Source organism: Bison bison, unplaced genomic scaffold (genome assembly GCF_000754665.1).
Source record: "Bison bison bison isolate TAMUID 2011002044 unplaced genomic scaffold, Bison_UMD1.0 scf7180017864456, whole genome shotgun sequence".
NCBI lineage: Eukaryota > Metazoa > Chordata > Mammalia > Artiodactyla > Bovidae > Bison > Bison bison.
In genome coordinates this window covers 18743395-18762883 of record NW_011495018.1, presented here as the reverse complement: position 1 = coordinate 18762883, position 19489 = coordinate 18743395, and the positions used below count along the sequence as shown (strand labels likewise).

The 19489-nt window shown below is 38.7% G+C and overlaps 1 protein-coding gene across 9 annotated transcripts in view; it reads right to left on the bottom strand.

Moving 5' to 3' along the window:
• The window catches only part of GPAM (glycerol-3-phosphate acyltransferase, mitochondrial), a 67583-nt gene that overhangs the window by 27245 nt on the left and 20849 nt on the right, over positions 1-19489 (bottom strand). For 3 of the 9 annotated variants that reach the window (XM_010859347.1, XM_010859346.1, XM_010859343.1), the window contains 5 exons: positions 12377-12507; positions 11011-11133; positions 7756-7829; positions 5397-5510; positions 3508-3654 (listed from right to left, as the gene is read on the bottom strand). In XM_010859347.1, coding sequence (XP_010857649.1) covers positions 3508-3654; positions 5397-5510; positions 7756-7829; positions 11011-11133; positions 12377-12478 — 560 coding nt within the window. In that variant the 5' untranslated portion in view covers positions 12479-12507. The other 6 variants (XM_010859350.1, XM_010859349.1, XM_010859348.1 and 3 more) reach the window with 6 other exon arrangements.

Here is a 19489-nt window from a genome sequence, read left to right as displayed (position 1 = left end):
AATAACCTCAAGATATGCAGAAGATACCATCCTTATGGCAGAAAGTGAAGAGGAATTAAAGAGCCTCTTGATGAAAGTGAAAGAGGAGAGTGAAAAAGCTGGATTAAAACTCAACAATCAGAAAACAAAGATCATGGCATCTGGTCCCAACACTTCATGGCAAATAGATGGGGAAACAATGGAAACAGTGACAGACTTAATTTTCTTGGGCTCCAAAATCACTGCAGATGGTGACTGCAGCCATGGAATTAAAAGATGCTTGCTCCTTGGAAGAAAAGCTGTGACCAACCTAGACATCATATTAAAAAGCAGAGATATTACTTTGCCAACAAAGATTCATATAATCAAATATATGGTTTTTCCAGTAGTGATGTATGGATGTGAGAGTTGGACCGTAAAGAAGGCTGAGCGCTAAAGAACTGATGCTTTCAAACTGTGATGCTGGAGAAGATTTTTGAGAGTCCCTTGGACTGCCAGGAGATCAAACCTGTCAATCCTAAAGGAAATCAACTCTGAATACTCATTGGAAGGACCGATGCTGAAGTTGAAGCTCCAATACTTTGGCCACCTGATGTGAGGAGCCAACTCAATGGTAGAAGTCCTGATGCTAGGAAAGATCGAGGGCAGGAGCAGAAGGGGTGAGAGAGGATGAGATGGTTGCATGGCATCGTGGGCTCAATAGACAGCTTGAACAAACTCTGGGAGATAGTGAAGGACAGGGAAGCCTGCGTGCTCTAGTCCATGGGGTCATGAAGAGTCAGACAAGACAGAGCAAGTGAATAACAACAAAAAATGAAAAGGAAGTAGTGAAACCATTACTGTATGCAGATGACAAAGACACTAGGGAAATCCTAAAGCCATCCAAAAACTACCAGAACTCTTCGATGAGTTTGGTAAAGCTGCAGAATACAAAATTAATATACAGAAATCAGGTGCATTTCTATACACTAACAACAGACTATTTGAATGAAAATTAAGCAAACAATCTCATTCACAAATGCATCAGAAAGAATAAAATACCTAGAAATAAATCTAACTAAACAAGTATAATACCACACTTGGAAATATGTAAGACACTCATGAAAGAAATTGAATATGACACAAGTAGATGGAAAGATATACTGTGTTCATGGACTGAAAGAACTAATATTGTTAAAATGACCATATATCCAAGGCAATCTAGAGAGTCAATGCAATCCCTATCAAAATGCCAAAGGCATTTTTCACAGAACTAGAATAAGTCAGTCTAAAATTTGTATGGAAACACATCTGAAATAGCCAAAACAATCTTAAGAAAAACGAAAGTGGAAGCATCACGCTCCCCGATTTCAAACTATCCCCCAAAGTTACGGTAATCAAGACAGACAGCATGTACTGGCACAAAAACAGATGCATAGATCAATGGAACAGAGAACCCAGAAAGAAACTCACACTTGTATGGGCAACAAATTGGTGACAATGGAGGCAAGTATGTACAATGGGGAAAAGAGTCTCTGAATGGTGCTGGGGAAACTGGACAACTACATGCAAAAATCAAACTGGACTACTCTCTCACATTATGCTCAAAAATAAATTCAAAATGGATTAAAGACTGAAATCTAAGACCTGAAACCATAAAACTTCTAGAAGAAAACATAAGCAATATTCACTTTGCAATCAGTCAGTAATTTTTTTTTGGATACGTCTCTTCAGGCAAGGGACACAAAAGCAAAAATAAAGAAATAGGATTACATCAAATTAAAAAGCTTTTTCAGAGTGAAAAAACTCTCAACAAAACAAAATGGCCACCTATTAATGGGAGAAGATAATTGCAAAAGATATATCTGATAAGGGGTTAACACCTAAATATACAAAAAACTCAAACAAGACAATAACAACAAAAAACAATCCAATTAAAAAGTGGGCAGAGGATCTGAATAGACATTTTTCCAAATATACACAGATGGCCAACAGGCAGATGAATAGATGCTCAACAGCACAAATCATTGGGAGTATACAAATCAAAACTATAATGAGTTATCACCTCACCCGTCAGAATGGCTGTTATCAAAAAGACAATAAATAACAAGTGTTGGAGAGAATGTAGAGAAAAAGGAACCCCTGTATGTGGCTGGTGGGAATTTAAATTGGGGCAGCCACTATGGAAGACAATATGGAGATTTCTCAAAAAATGAGAAATAGAACTATCATAATCCAGCAATCCCACTACTGGATGTTTATCCGAAGAAAATGAAAACACTAATTAGAAGCCATATATACACCCTTATATTCACTGCAGCACTATTTATAATAGCCAAGATGTGGAAGCAACCTAAGTGCCCATCAATAGATGAATGGATAAAAAAGATGTGGTGTGTACACACACTCAAAAACGTGCAATGGATTATTACTCAGCCATAAAAAAGAATGAAGTTTGCCGTTTGTGACAATATGGCTGGACTTATGCTAAGTGAAAAAAGTCAGACAGAGAAAGACAAATAATGTATGATTACACGTGGAAACTAAAAATCAAGACGAAACTATAAACATAACAAGACAGATACAGAAAAAAACAGGTGGTTGCTAAAGGAGAGGCAGGTGGGGAGGTAAGAAATAGGTGAGGGAGATCAAGAGCTACAAGCTTCAGTTGTAGAATAAATGAGCCACAAGTATGAAATGTACAGCCTGGGGAATTTAGTCAATAATGTAGTATCTGTGTGTGTTGGCAAATCATAACTAAACTTATAGTGGTATCATTTTGAAATGTACAGAAATACTGAGCTACTAATGTTGTGTAACAGGAGCTGGTTACACAACATCCAGGAGCTGTATGGTGTGGTAGATCAATTGTACTTCCATGCAAACTCAGAAAAAGCGGTCAGGTTTGTAGTTACCAAAAGGTGGCCCGGGGGTAGGAATTGGATGAAGGTAGTCAAAAGATACAAACTTCCAGCTATAAGATAAATAAGGACTAGGGATATAATATACAACACAATAATATTAATTAACACTGCTGTGTGTTATATAAGAAAATTGTTGAGAGTAAATCCTAAGAGTTCGCATCACAAGGAAAAAAAATTTCATTCTATATCTTTAATTTTGTATCAATATGAGATGAGAAACGTTCAGTAAACTCATTGTGTTTTCATAGGGGATGTGAGTCAAGTCATTATGCTGTATACTTTCAACCTACAGAGTGCTGTCTTTCAGTTATATCTCAATGAAACTAAAAGAAAATAAAAAGACACGAGCATGTGAAACCTAACTCACAACTAGTATAGAAGGCAGCGGCAGTAATACAAGAGCTGCTATCAACTGACAGAGACTGAGGTACCCTGAAGCATCCCAAGCGCCACTTCTCCTGAGAGTTAAATAAGAATATATGGAGAAGTCAGTTTTTAACATCAGAGTATGTTAAAAGCCTCTTTTGGACCAAGAGCAGTATATTAGGAAAGTCCAATGGTTCCATCCTATCTGATCAAAACCAGATGACCCCTGATTAAAGTTTTTTGCTTTGCCTTTTAATACCTGATCATTGCCGGTGAAACGGTGGCAACCATTTCTTGAAGGATCTTTCTGGCTTTCTTTTTCACTTTATTCACAGCTTTTGATTGCTGCTGAGCAGAACCATCAGGGTTTAATTCACCAGCCACTTCTGCAATTGCCTCTTGTACTCTGATTTCAAAATGGAAAGACAGACAATGTAACTGGCTCTATGCTACAGTCTGTATTATTTTATAAACTACAGATACAAATCACAAAGCAACCAATACAATATTGTAAAGTTAAAAAATAAAATAAAACAAATCACAAAGCAAAATATAGTTTCTCTTTTAAATGTGATAACACAGAAGAATAAACTCAAGTTAGAAGTGCTTTCTTTGGCTGTTTATTAAATATTAAGTATATTATATTCCTAAATCAATGACTCCCTGAGGAAGCTGGAAGGCATATTTAAAATTTTAATTCAAATTCACTGGGTAACAACTATGTGAATTTAAATGTTCCAGCTATGCTGTGAGGGACACAAAGTTACACTCTGGCAGAAGGGAAGGAAAGAAAGATTATCCTTCTAGATATGTAATTCAGAGGTACCCCAAACCCACTGCCAAAGTGACATAATTTTTTCTTTTACTTATTATTCATTTACATTATGACTCTATGAGTGGGATATCTGCAAAACTCTCTAGGAGGGATTGAAGGTGGACATAAATAGTCACAAGCGTTTTCCAAACCAAGTCAGTAATTTTAAAAGGCACAGCTTTAGATTTAAACAGCACAGACCAGTAAGCTATAAGGTAAAAGGGAAGATTTAACCCAATCTTGTAAATCTCCCACATAACTTAGGGAAGAATGCATGAGGTTTAAACCTCCTAAAAATAACTTCTAACATCCTAGTTACAAGTCAAAACATCTGGATGAAATGAAACACACTTGATGGGCTTTACCTAGAAAACAGAATACAGAATAATCCAAAGGAGTTTCTCAAACAATTGTTTTTTTCTTCTCACTGCTGCTGATTTTAGAATAATGTACAGCAAAACTCCCCATCATTCATTACTACAAAAAGACCGATTCCACAGGACTCTGAAATACCATCCCTAAGCCTATCCTTGAACAGCATTTATATCAGTATGGTCAGGAATGCTTTCACAAGTAATTCACGTAGTTATTACACCACCATGATCAACTATTCACTTGTTCATTCAGTAAATATCAAGGTACCTACTACACGCCACTACTGCTCAGCCCTTAACAACTGTACCACTGGGTTTGCATTTCTAAGCATTTTTCAATCCACTCTGGTCTCCAGCTCCCCAAATCCAGATAGGTATCTAACACGGGCCACAGCAATGCAGTGGAATAGAGATCAACCTTCACCCAAACTCCCACAGTTTAATGATTTCCCCACTCCATCAGAGTTCAGGTAGGTCTCTCCAATTTTTAATCAAGATCCTCTGAGGGCAAGGACAATTACTTTATTCTCTTCAAATTTCTAATAATGCCTTTCTAATAAAACAATTTGTGCCTACGTGCTTAACAATTATTTGACAGAAATATGAAATGAGCTTCTCTTCTGGCTGTAAAGTAGGAATTGCATGGTCTCCAATATTAACATTACAGAACACTTAACAGAGAACTCTGGAAATATCTGCCTATCTGAATTCCAGCTCGCCTTTCATATTAGAACCCCATTCCATTATTCATGCATAAAACAAGGCTGCTCTTCCCACATGGCACCAAAACCATCTGTTCTCTTGCCTTTCCTTGCTTTCTTCTGGAGCTATAACGTTTAATGTTTGGAAACACAAACTCCTCTTGGGACAGAGTCCCAGAGAAACTAAAGGTTAATAAAGGAAATTACTTCCCCACTCCCATCCCTGCCTTTCCCCCTTACAACAGTATCCCACCCTTACCGACTGCTGTTCAGCACGTTTTCAGTTACGTTGGTGGCAAACATGCCTTTATGGACATCTCGCTCTTGAATGAAAAGCACATAAGAAAGACGTCTTGCCAGCCACCCTCGGTGCCTGCAACATGAAAACGATTTAGCAGAGAAGTACTCTAGGAATACCTATTATTCAGAGGCTTCCCTTTTGTAAAAATAAATCCTCATTTCACCTGTTCCAGAGATTTAGGGTTTTCCTGTAGCAAATTCTCCTTAGTAAGTAGTTCAGGATGCTATGAAGACAGTTTTATTTCTTTTCTTTCATGTACTCTCAGCTAAAATTTAAACTTGGAATTTGTGTATCAATGCTTGAATAGTATTGCTCTGCAAACTAATAATCCAAATATAAAAACAAAAGAAATGTAAGCATCTTACTTTATTAATACCACTTAAAAACTAAATATGTTGGATGCTTTATATATAAGCTTATATAGCTTATAGCTACAGCTACAGGCTATAAAAAGTAATCCGGCAATCTTTTCGTACCACAAAGGGCTAATTTTCTTTTTGTTGTCATTACAGTAATTCTTCTAAGGTGATCACTGACTCACAAATTGAATTGATAAGGCTGATCAGTTGACAGAAGTCAAGGTTAACTAGACAGCAGTCTGAGTACTTGTACTCTGGACTTATGAAGCCAGAAGCTCTTACTGAGTTTTCTTGCTATGTTTTTGTTTTTGGCTTTTTTATAAAACATACTCAACATACCTAAGAAACAGGACAAACTTCCAGCAGTGACAATGACTATGTGTTAACTGAATGAGGGTTAAAGACAGGGATCTCAGAACAAGAATCCTATAAGATTTCATTATGCAACGATTTGAAACCATTTGTAATGATTATATAATGCCTCATTATCATTTCCTCCATAAAGATATCCAGACAGTAGAAGATTTCAATTACAAATTAATTCTGAAAATACACAAAAGTCTTCAATCAAGAAAAAGTAATTTGGGGGAGAATTGTTTATGAATCACATGTTCCTTCAACTCTCCTTCCTGGCATTCTTTTTCTTCCTCCTTCCCTTTGTCTCAGTTCTCTGAACAACTTGGCCCAATATGTTAAGTGTTTAATTCTAAAATCTTTCAGTGAACAGTTTACTGGAATGTACAAAGTCCACACTCTTGATGAAATCCCTTTGCAACAGACTGAAAGCGGTGTGTGTGTGTGTGTGTGTGTGTGCAAAAACTGTTTAGGCTTTGCTCCCTGCAACACAGAGAAGGGCTAAATAGCCAATCCACCTGTACAGGAAGCTTATTACACTGAATAGTTTCATATTGTCTAGTCAATATAACATGCTAAAAAGTGTATGTTTATCTCACATGTTTTTTGTTTTTTGTTTTTTTTTTTCCTTGACTGCCTCCAAGTGAAGACAACAAATGAACTCCTCAGTTTTGTATGTAAAATATCTACTTACATAAGGAAGAGACTGAATGGGATTCTTTTGCTTAGGATTTTAATCATGTCAACCAGAGGAAAAAAAATTGCTCTTTCCTTTTAACTTAAGAAAACAAGAGAGAAAGGAAAGGAAGGGTAGCATAGAAATTGGCAAAACCACATCTCTTGATCTTAGTTCTATTAAAAAAAAAAATTTAGCTAACATATATGCAAGTATATGCTCATTTATAAAAACATTAAAATATGAGCAGTAACATCAGAAAGCCTTAAAATTTAAGTATCTGACTTCTTGGGCCAGTTTTTTCATGAGATTTCACGTATTTCTCATCTCCTGAGCCTCCAGGAATTTACTCTTGGAACTACAAGGACTGGTAGTGGTTTTGGCTCCCATTCTGCTCTTGTCTTGCAGACATTCACCCTCCTTCCTCATCCCCCAGCCTAAATCCACTGAGAATAAAGCCTCTTTTTCTCTCACTCTGATGCCTAGAATTTGGAAGTAAGAATTCTAAAAGACTTAAGCCAGTAATAAATCAAAGAATACTCACTCTATAGATCAGGCAGATTTCAGAAAGTGATACTTTTTTAAGTATAAAATAATAATATAACATAAGACATTCAAACCTACACCTCTCCTCCGACAAATTTCTATCACATTTTGGCACATTTCAGCAGCAACATCAATATATAAATAAGTTAAAGAAACCTCTAAGTAATATCTATAGTCTCATGAAAATATTATATAATACAGCAGGAGAATAGTAATAGGTCTCTCAGGTTCCAATTTTTAGATAAAGTATTATATGTTAGAAGTTAATACCCTATTAACTCTTCAAAAAAAATATAAAGAGATTCATCTTAAAGTGCACTGGTTGGTTATTATGGAGTCTTTCTCTTGACATGCATTAGAAATATAAGAAATTTATTTTTACCTTGTATGCGTTTCATTGATATAAATAACATTCCGCAAACCCAAAGACGGGATACTGGGGTTGAAAAATTTATCCTATATAAAACAAAATAAATATAGACATAAATATACAACTGGATTGTTGAGCTCACTCAAATTAATAGTTTTTGAGGACTTTCAAAAATCAGAGATGAAGAAAAATGTGTTATTGAAAAGTACTTTTTAGCTTTCAAAAGTCACAAACTCAAAACTACTCCTCAGCATCTTGCAAGGAAATAGTGCCTCTCCCTTTGCCGAGCCCCCCACCCTCAATCAGAAAGAGTTAAAGTCACGATGGCTTGTCACTGAAAGGAATACTGGAAATTTCACTGTTTTCAAAATACAAAAATACTATGCTAAGTAGTAGTAGTGAAAATCGCTCAGTCTATGCTAAGTACCATGTATTATTATTTTGAGATTACTAAATCTTCCAATAATCCTGACACATAAGAATTATTACCCTCATTTTATTTTATTTTTTTGCCTTTCTCAGTTTAATGGTATTTTAATATTAAGAGACATTAGAAGTCTCTTTTTAGGAACTCTCTTTTCTGCCAATTTTGGTTTAATTCACTCACTTTACTAGCTGAGTGGATAATAATGTATTCTAAATCAACATCTTATCTGTGGCCGTCAGAGAAATGACTTCTGCCCATAATTGCTAACATATTCTTCAGTTTATTTAGAGATTAAGAGGAGCATGATTTTAAAACTTTTCTTAATGTAGTAAATGGCTTTATGAAGTATATGAAAAAGTACAATTGGAAGAATGGAAAATCATAAATAAATATCTTCACATTCCATCATAATCAGACTAGCAGTGGAGAGGGGAGATGAATCCCAACTATGCCACTGATCAGCTATATGACCTTGAGCAAGCTTTTCCTCAGTTCTCTCATCTGAATAAGGAGAATTATAATAATAGGACTTTTGTGAATATAAGAACAGTTTTTATTTTTAATATTATTTGTCTGTTTTTATATATTTTATATGTTTCTTTGGGCTTCCCAGGTGGTTCTAGTGGTAAAAAATCCACCTGCCAACGCAGGAGATATAAAAGATGCAGGTTCAATCTCTGTATCAGGAAGATCCCCTGGAGAAGGGCATGGTAACCCACTCCAGTACTCTTGCTGACAGAATCCCATGCACAGGGGAGCCTGGCAGGCCACAGTCCATGGGGTCACAAACAGTTGGACAGGACTAAAGCAACTCAGCATGCACACATGTATATTTCTTTTATATATTAAATGACTTGGCAAGGACAAATCATTCACTCTAATAACAGTAATTCTTGAGGACGATAACATACATTATCTCATTCATCCTCAGGGTAACCCGTATGCCCATTTTAGAGGAGGAAAACTGAGGCTGGCAGAAGCTAGTAGTCAACCCCAGATCTTGCTTCAAAGTGTGGGGTCTTTCCAGTCCCCTAAAATGATTGTCTACTTAATGAGAAAACATATGACTAAAGGTCACCCTTTTTGTGAATAATCCTGGAAGATAATCCAGAAATAGTTCTGCTAAACAGATAAAGGCCATAACTTTAACAATGTAGGCAAAAAAGGTAAACCTTCCACAAATAAATGCTGAAAGCATAATAGACCCACAAAAGAAGATGTCAAAATACTTAAGTGCTATCTCTTTAGAGAAATAGGACTTCAGAGAAAAGGTAGCAGAAAATCACTATAAAAATACTGTCAAAAATTATTTTATATAAACAGGCCGTGGAAGAACTTAAGATCAAGTTCAGCACCATCAGGTACTACATTTAAGCAAAAATCATTTATGTATTATGCTACTCATCTCTGCCCACCCCAAACCATTACCACCACCAAATAATTTCTGACTGAAGAACACATTAAAGTATTGTTTTGCTCTTTTAACCATTCAAAATTAGAATTAGATGAGATGCCAGATCTAAAAAGAAAAGCCACATGACCTTCTACTTAAATCTTTATTTCTACTGGCCTATTAATCAGAACCGGCCTTACTCCTAGACTAGAAATTTCCATGATCCTTCACGTCCACCAAACTATTTCAACAAGGTTATGTGTGATTTAAGAGGAACACTATTTCTATCGTGATGTTCTTGAGCAGACCTGAATATTTAACATAAACCGCTTGTTAAACAAATCTCTCCCAGATTAATAAACTCCTTATGCTGGGTCAGAAATTCTACTTCCTGCCCAGCCAACCCTGAGTGGAAAACTCACACAGCAGCGGTAGTTATCCACACAGGTTAGAAGCAACCTCAATAAATGGCAGGGTTAATAAACAGCACTTAAACGCTCTAATAACTAGCCCATCCCAGAGACAGTTTACCATCCAGGTGACTCTACTGCCTGAGATCACAGCCATATTAGAGTCTACATTCCTGAACGAGCTCACACTTCTTGGCAAAATGCCCTCAGATGCATACTTATCCAATCAACTGAGATACTATACTGTAATGTGGAAGATTTTGCATGGCTTTTTCCCACCAAAATACAAACAACAAACCCATCACACCCTTTCTTAAATCTTCATGCTGACATTTAAATGACCATCCTTCACTATCACAGAGTCAAAAGAAACCCCCTTGCACTCCCCTCCACTGTGGGAACAGACACTTAGCAAAAGGGTAAAGCCACAGTTTTACTTTCTTTTTCTGTCCCACTCACACTCACATGTGTGTGTATGTGCATATGTGTACGCACGCTTTCTTTCTCTCTTTCTCGTTCATCTTGCTAGCATTTTAAAGTTCAGTGCTAAATTTCAATGTCTTGAAGTTACATGAAGGATCCCATTAACTCTTTGGAAGAGTTATCTGAAAGGAAGACCTACTCTCCCCCTAAAGTCATACTAAGACAAAAACAAAACAAAATATTGCCTGGCACCAACTATTAGACCAATATTCATTGAATAAACGAATAGAAAGAAAAATTAGATCAACATTTTTACTTGGGATATTTGGTTCATAAACGTGGACCTAAGTTCTAAAAATGCATTAAGTCCATTAAGACTAAGCAAAAATAAAGTTTACACAAAGTTGGAAATCCATGTCACATATTTCACTCTGTTTTTTTGGGCTTCCCTGGTGGCTCAGACAGTAAAGAATCTGCCTACAGTGCATCCCTGGGTTGGGAAGATACCTTGGAGAAGGGAACGGCAACCCACTCCAGTATTCTCGCCTGGAGAATTCCATGGACAGACTCTGTTTATTAAAGGTCGACAAAGGTATTAAAGGTAACATTCTTACCCAGCTCTGAGGAGTACAGGAATAACAGCACCTTCCCACAAAGGGCCTCTTCCGGCTCATTAGGCTTTCTTTCCACTTCAAGGTTGCAGATCTGAAGACAGTAGGCCTGGAACCACACTCACCCTAATAAATATTAAGGAAAAGTAGTGTATGAATGGGCAAGAAAATTCTACTTGTCTACTTGATCTCAAAACTCTAAAAATCTCTTAAAACTAAGCTGTCCGAGACAGAAGAGAAATTTCTGACACATTTTCCTTTCGGTAGCCCGCATTTCTGTTTTTCGTTTCAAGGACTCCGTCCACGACCGACACCTGGAACAGAGCTTGGACCATAAGCAAAAGCTGAGCACCTAAGAATAGCAATAGCTGGCAACACTCAAAGCAGCATTCAAAGGCTTAGACGTTAAGTTGGAAAAGGTCAGACAGCCTTCTGACAGTAGCAGGAGGAATAAAGCCAGACCCCTGGAGCCCTATGCTAACACTTCATCTCCCTCCCTCTTAAATCACACACTCCTACAAAAGAACTACAAAGACCTTACTTAAGAGTAAGCAAGTTGTTATACCATAGCTTAAAATAATTCACTTTAAATGAAAAACAAGGTCAACTTATATAACATTCCTTTATCCTAACAAGTGAGTTTAAAGTCTAGAATTGAAATTACAGCCATACTATCCAATTAGGGTCAAATTCTGCTCTTCTGTCTAAATAATTTTCTCTTAACTTTGAATTCATCAGTTGCTCAAATCCCAGTGATATAACATTCTCAAAAAGAAACGCAAAGACCACCTAAAACTCCAACCCCCCAAAAAAAGTTTTGTTTTGTTTTTAATCTGAAGCAGACTGAAGAAATATCTGAAGAAATATTGAAAACATCCCATGTTATGCTGACATAGAGAAAACAATACAAGAACAACAATAACAAAAAAAAAACGCCAAAAAATGCCTTTTGGATTGGGATTCATACTAAAATTTCTATTTTCAATTATTTAAATAAACTTCATTTCCACTACAAAATTCACACTTCTGAAATGTAATTATATAAAACAGATACAGAATTAAAAAAAAAAATTCTGGTTAAATTACACCACCCAAAAGAACAAACAGGCTTTTTTCCTCTGCAAAAGTATTTTGCTTTTTAACATAATCCCCGTCCTTACACTTCTTACCCATTTTTTTTCTTCCCAATAACATAATACCATAAGAACTTTTAAATATTAGACTTCATAAACTAACCTTCAAACAGCTGGAGGCAGTTTCTGTAGCTATTAATGTCTATTTGAATTTATGCTTCCCGTACATCCTCCTTCATTAACACTGAGAAGAACATCTTTAGGCTGGATGCTTTTAACCTGTATCTTAAACTTACCCATTCCTCGGTGGCATGCTTACACCGACCAATGCTGTATTCAGAAGAATTTGGCAAATAAGATACATCTATCGTGCCAAGGGTCAATGCAGATTCATCCATGTCACACAGCGTAACTCCCGAATCATGTGCTGTAAAAAATGTATACCGTTTAAGTTAATAAGGGATCCAGAGGGTAAATAGCAGAACTCAAAATTCTGATTTCTATGTTATTTTGCTTCAGGGTAGGATGTCAAATGAACTAAGGAGGACTTCTTAGTCATTGTATAAAACTGGACTTTGATGTATATATATGAACTCAGTTAGGTCATCCAGATTTAAAAAAAATTTTTATATCTTTAGACTTCATGAACAAAACAGCTATGAATTCACAAGGGTAATTATCACCCTATTTCAGGTATGTGACAAATAATATTTTATTTGTGTTAAGTGAATAGTTCCTGGAAGGATGCAAATATGCATTTACTAATTTAAAGTTACATGTATGCACACAAGTAGATAATTTTTGAAAAATTATGTGCTGGGAATTTTTGGTCATACATACCATGCAATGTAAAATGGACAAAGGTAATGAGTGCACCTCTAACGTTTCCCACTTAAACTGAATTAAGTTTATTTTCTTGTGCTGCCTTAAATGAAATGGTATTTGCACTTTTAATACATCTACAAAGCTCTAAAACAAGAAAACACTGTTCTGAAATATCTGATTTATAAGTTTTCATATCTTTGCAATAAGCCTTTTCCCACCCTCAGAAAAAACATTCACTAACAGTGAACTGCTAAAAAATAAATAAATAAATAAGATATTAAAATATAAGAATTTTCTAACCTAATCCTCAAATTATTTCAGCTTTTGATTATTTCTCACCTGGCCTTAAATCAGTTCTTAAAACCTTAAAAACTCATGTTCAGGTTAACACAGTTCCTTGGAGGGCAGATTCCCATTTCTTTACAATCCCCATCTGGATTTATAGTGGTAACTGTAATTCTCAGGATAACTATACACATTCTTCACAATTTTACCTAAGTAACAATCTAACAAATAGGCGAGGGGAAGGAAGAGTAAACCAATGCACTTGGCATGAAAGCTCTTCTTATTATAAAATAAAACTCAGCTATCAGTTTCAGGCGCAAAATGTAGGTACGACAGGGGGAGCCGGTGGCTGCCTGGGAAAATGAAGACTTGGCTGGCCCCAGTGATGAAGGGAGGACGAGAGGGGGAAACGGTCCTGTGCCAATGAGAAGCCCACGCTTCGCTCCTCCCTCCACACGTTTGTCCAAGGTTGAAAAGTGCCCCGATCCCACCCCACCCAAAAAGAAAAGCCAGCCTATGCGCTGAGGGGAGCCAACCGTGGGTTTTGAAAGCGAGAGAGGCAGGAGGGCCGACTCTGAAGCCAAATACATCCGAGCTCGAATCCCTCCTCTGTTTACCATCTGTGGTCACCAACCAGATGGGTTAACAACAACTTAGACAAGCTGGTTCATTCCCATGCCTTGGTTTCCCCATCTGGCAAATGGGCATGATACGATAAATCTTACCTCCTGGGTTGCGGGAGTTGTGCATAATACCCCTAGGGCGCCTGGCACTGTGTCTGACGCCCAGTGAGTGCTCAGCTCAATCAGTGGTCATCTGTCATGGAACTGTCCCCCGCACCAGCTTGCTTTCAGCGTACCCCTGCAGCCTCAATGCCAAAGTCAATGCCTCCACGTCCCCTTCGAGTGTGAGGGGGGACTGAGCCGAGAGGGACTTCCCTCCCACCCGGGGGAAAGCCCTGCCGCAACCCGGGGTTCCCGGGAGAGAACGAGCTCGACCCCCACGCCGGCACGAGCCGGGCCCACCGCTCAGGGGGAAACCCGGAGGGAGCTCGAGAGAGAGAGAGCGCCGAGGCGAGCGAACTGCCGGGCAGCTGGCGGGAGCCGCACTGGGTCCGGCGAGAGGGCGATCACGCACCTGTCCCGGCGCTCCCGGCCCCAGCAGCCTCCCGCAGCCCGTTCCCGCCCTGGCCGCTCGCACCCGCAGCTCCGCCGGCTATAGCGCTGCAGCTGCCAGCATTTCAAGCCTCAGCCGGCGCTGCTGCGCCGTCGCGCCCTGATGACGCAACGAGGGGGACGAGAGTGACAGGCGCAGCCCACACTGGCCAGTTCCGGGCTGGCAAGGGCTGGGGACCCACGCTGCGGGCCACTCGGGCGTCGTGCACCGCAGGGGGTGGATCTGAGATTAGCAGGTGTGCTCGCAAGTGTGTCTGTGTGGTGTGTGGCCAGGCGTGTGCTGCCTAGTCGCGCGGCGATTCTGCCTGGGCGCGGAGTCACGTGAGTGTGTGTGGGCCTGTCTGCGTCTTGTGAACGCTGCTCTTCGGAAAGTTTGAATCTCCGCCCGGCTCCTCTGGGAGCATGCACGTGGGCCGTCTGAGTTTACTTGTATAGGTGTGGGCCGTCTTCTTTGTGAGATTTGTAAGACTGCAGAACTTACTGGGCATGAGAGAGGTGGGGACTGGAAAGGCCCTGTTGGGTAATTTTCCGAGGAATTCAAATAGAAACAAATAAGGCTTGGAAGAACCTGAGTCCAGATTTCCCGGCCTTGAGTCCTTGAAACAAAATAGCAAGGAGCATGAAGAGTTTTTTCCACAATATTTGTCTTGCCATTGACAAGGTCAGTGGTTATAAAGAGATTAATCATTTATTGATAGAAGGTAAAAGATAACCTTTTACCTGCACTTGAACAACAGGCATGCCATGTGAAGTAGCAAATGGGGAGGGGGGATGGGCTTCCCTGGTGGCTCAGGGTAAGAATCCGCCTACAATGCAGGACACATGGGTTCAATCCCTGGGTCAGGAAGATCCCCTGGAGGAGGGAATAGCAACCCACTCCAGTATTCTTGCCTGGAAAAATCCCATGAACAGAGGAGCCTGGTGGGCGACATAGCATAAGAGTGGGACTGGACTGAGCACCCACATAGGCAGCAGATGGAGATACAAAGATGATTAAGGCATAATCCCTGTCTTGGCGCCTCTGCCACCAGTCCTTACCTCTTCTGCACACATGAACCCTAACCCTCTCTGCCAGACAATCTCTGTCTCTGTCCACCCATCAGAAACCATCCAGAGCTCCCCACAGTCCAAATACCTAAGCCTAGCATCGAAGACTTTCACAGAGAAGCCTCTTCTTTCCCCACCGTTCTCCATCAGGAGCCCCTTCCTTTAGCCTCTCTGATTTTCCCTCATCAAGCCCTGGGCACTGGTACTCCTAATTGTGCTCACACCACTCTCCCCTAAATTTGACAGTTCTTTGCTAAACTAGGTCTCCAAGCCTTCCCTCATCTTGTCCGCCCTCTATACTCACACTGTCAAGTGAAATCTCACAGATTTCCTGTGGTACCACACCTTGGGTCTTTATCAGTTTGTGTCATTCCTCCACAAGATCATGAACTCATCATCAGTGCTTGTTTCCCAGGTAACGCTACAATGTATTCTTGTAGGAAACACTAAGTAAATACTTGTTGAAGCTGAGGAACAAGAAGTGAAAGAAGCATTACTTCCCTTGCACTTTCTACTGTTTATAAATCCATCCCCAAACAATTCAAAACAGCAGGAGTGCTTATTCATTTTAAAAAATATTTTGAGCTTCTTGAAGTCAAGGACCCTGTTTTTATTCAACCCTTCTCCACACAAACACACACAAACACACACACACCTTTGCCCCAAGCACACACCTAAGTATTCAAGGCCAATGTTGACTAAATAAGATGAATTCTCATCCCCAAATATCATGAAATTTGTGTACAGATTACTGGCCCCTGACATGAAAGAAAGAAAAGGAGGGAAGAAAATAGAGGAAAGTCACAGGATTTGAAGTCACTGTTAAAGAGAAAGTAATGAGAAATGAAGTACAGTATCACAGGAATGAAAATGTAAGCTAGAGGGGAAAATTAGTTGTCTTACATAGACTTCATTTGTATGCAACTCTTCTGTAACACCCGTTGCACAAAAGTTTACTTCACCCAAAGGAGATGTGGATTGTGAAGCACAGATTACTTAATGAGGATTGTTTTGGAAACAAGTGACAACCTTGGCAGTCTTTCATCAACAGAACAGCAATAATTTATAGTAATCTAGATGCAGTCTAGCCAGCCAAGGCAGAGCAACAAGAACTAAATTTACTCTCCTGCTAACACGAGAGCAAAAACAAAACAAGCAAAATATATTAAAAAGGCAGCTGTGCAGGACAGTGCTCCATAAGGGAAGGGAGATGAACAAGGTTAAACACTGTGATTGCCTCAGCTTACTGCCTAGAAAGAGTTGCCAGGCTATAGTGCAGACAGAGTAATCCAGGAAGAACTAGGCAGACTTTCTGAGTTGAGGAGTTAGAACCAGGAGACCAGGAAGACCAAAACAGTTGGAGTTGGGAGAAGAGTACCAGAGAGGTGTTCTTGTTCCCACAAGGCAGAGGGAAAAGATGCCCAGTGAACCTACAGGACCAGGAATATAGGGCTTGATTCTGGCCCCTAGACTGGAAAATCTCATAATTTGTAACTCAGAAAGTCCCTCAGTGCTCAGTTGCATCTGACTCTGTGACCTCATGGACTGTAGCCCGCCAGGCTCCTCTGTCCATGGAATTTTCCAGGCAAGAATACTGGAGTGGTTTGCTATGCCCTCCTCCAGGGGATCTTCCTGACCCAGGGATCAAACCCATGTCTCCTGCATCTCCTGCATTGGCAGGTGGATTCTTTACCACTGAGCCACCTGGGAAGCCCCTTGCCTCAGTAGTGGGGTAAAACTAATCCTAGAATAAACACTGCTCTGGTCCTACCTAACAAATAAAAATAAAATCAAACTTTCCAAAGTAGAATGTCCCAAAACAAAGCACAAGAATACTTATAGGAAGTCAGAAATATTTAGCATCCAACAAGGTAAAATTCACAATGTTGTCCTTCCAATCAAAAGTCATCAGGCATGCAAAATGAAGCAGGAAGCAGCAATGAACCACAGTGAGCAGAAAAGTTAATTAATTGAAAGAATCCCAGAAATGACAGGTGATAGGCTTGGTAAATACAGACACTAAAAAATACTTACAACTATATTCTGTAAGTCCAAGAAAGTAGAGGAAATATTAAACGTATTAAGTAGATCTGGAAAACCTAAAAAGATCCAAGCGAACTTTGTGGCCAACCCAACTCTTGAAGGTCAACTGTGGTAAGTTAAAGATGTATACTCCAACTCTTAAAACAACTGCCATAAAAGCAAAATAAAGAGTTGTAGCTAGTACATCAATGAAGAAAATAAAGCAGAATCATTTTTAACAAGTCACTCAATGAATCCAAAAGAAGGCAGTAAGTGAGTAGAAAGGGGGAGGAATGGATTGATAAAGAGAAAACACATAGCAAGATGGCAGATTTAAATTCATGCATGTAGGTAATTATCTCAGTCAAAAGGCAAAGATTGTCAGACTGGAGAAGAAAGAAAGAAAGAATCAGCTGTATGTCAGCTATTAAAATCACTTTAGATGTAAAGACAAATTGGTTAAACAATTGAAAAATAAGCCTCCAATTAAAATAAATAAAATTATATTAAAAAAGAAAAATAACGTACCATGCTAATGCTAATCAAAAGAAATATGGGTAGCTATATTACTGTTATAAAAAATACATTTCAATACAAAGAATATTACCAGAAATAAAGAAGATCATTTCATAATGATAAAGGAATCAATCCAACAAGGGGGGAAATGATTTTAAATATTTATGTCTAATACAGAGCTTCCAAATATATGAATCAAAAACTGACAATCTTGCAAGGAGAAATAGAAAAATTCATGACTATAAACAGCAGTTCAATCTCTCTCTCCATGACCGAGCAAGAAGGCAGAAAATCAGTAAAGATATTTAAACCTTGTACAATACCATCGACCAGCTTGGCCTAATTGACATTTATAGAACACTACATCCATCAATAGAATATCATTTTTTCAAGTGAATACAGAACGTGTTTTAGTAAAACTTGCCATAAAACAAGACTCAATAGACTTAAGGTTTCAAATCACATGAAACATACTCTGACCACAATGGAAATTAGAAATCATTAATTTAGACATACCTGGAAATTTTCCAAATATTTGGAAACTAACATGTTTTAGAAAAACAAAAACAGACCAAAAAACACCCCATGGTTTGAACAAATAAGAATGAAAATTAGAAACTAGTCTGAACTGAATGGTGGTGAGAACACCCCTTATAAAGGCTGGGACTCTTAACACCTTGAAATACCACCTTGAAATCAGTGATTGGAATTGAGAACTGTCTTTTCTTCTAATACAGATATTTTACTGCTATAAACATCTCGCTGAGTATGGCTTCAGCTACATCTGTCAAATTATGACACGTGGTTTTTTTTTCCTCTGTGAGAGTATTATGAGCAACAATGTCAACTGACTTGCCAAAATTCAGTGATAAAATATCTATGACATTCCATGATCTCAGATATAACAATTACTCTATCAGAAACTTTTATAGGAAATAAAGTTTGTCCTGTCTTACTCTTACTGAATCCATGCTGTTCTCATCATCTGCTTTCCTCTAGATTCATTTCCTTTTTTTATAAATATGTATAGAACTCCTACTGCCTGCCAGGCAGCATAGAATGAGACCATCTAGAAAACAAACTCCTGTTTGATTATTGTGTCCCAAAAGATTCTAAAAGCAGCATCAAGTTCAGTAGACTGTGGCCTCTAGAACTCTGTTGATTTGGAGCAAACACTGAGACCCCTCAGTCTGCTATCCATTCCTTGCAGGTTCCTGGCTATCTGAAGCCTGATTTTATTCAGGGTGATCTTTTGTCCAGCCCTGAGATAATAGTGAATCAGAGTATCTGAGTTAATGATGATAATCTTGCTTTCTACTATTCTAACTGTTCCTGCAGCCAAGATGGTCTTATGATCCAGTTCTGGGCAATGACACCTAAAAGAAAATCAAACTTGAGGATTTCTGGAAAAGCCTTTCTTTCCTGGTAAAAGATAACTGATACATTTGGCATGGTTCTTTTTCAATCTTTTCCGTATTTGCTCTGCAACTTATTATCCAAACCCCACACTACTAATCACACAAGACTGGTTTTTAAGCC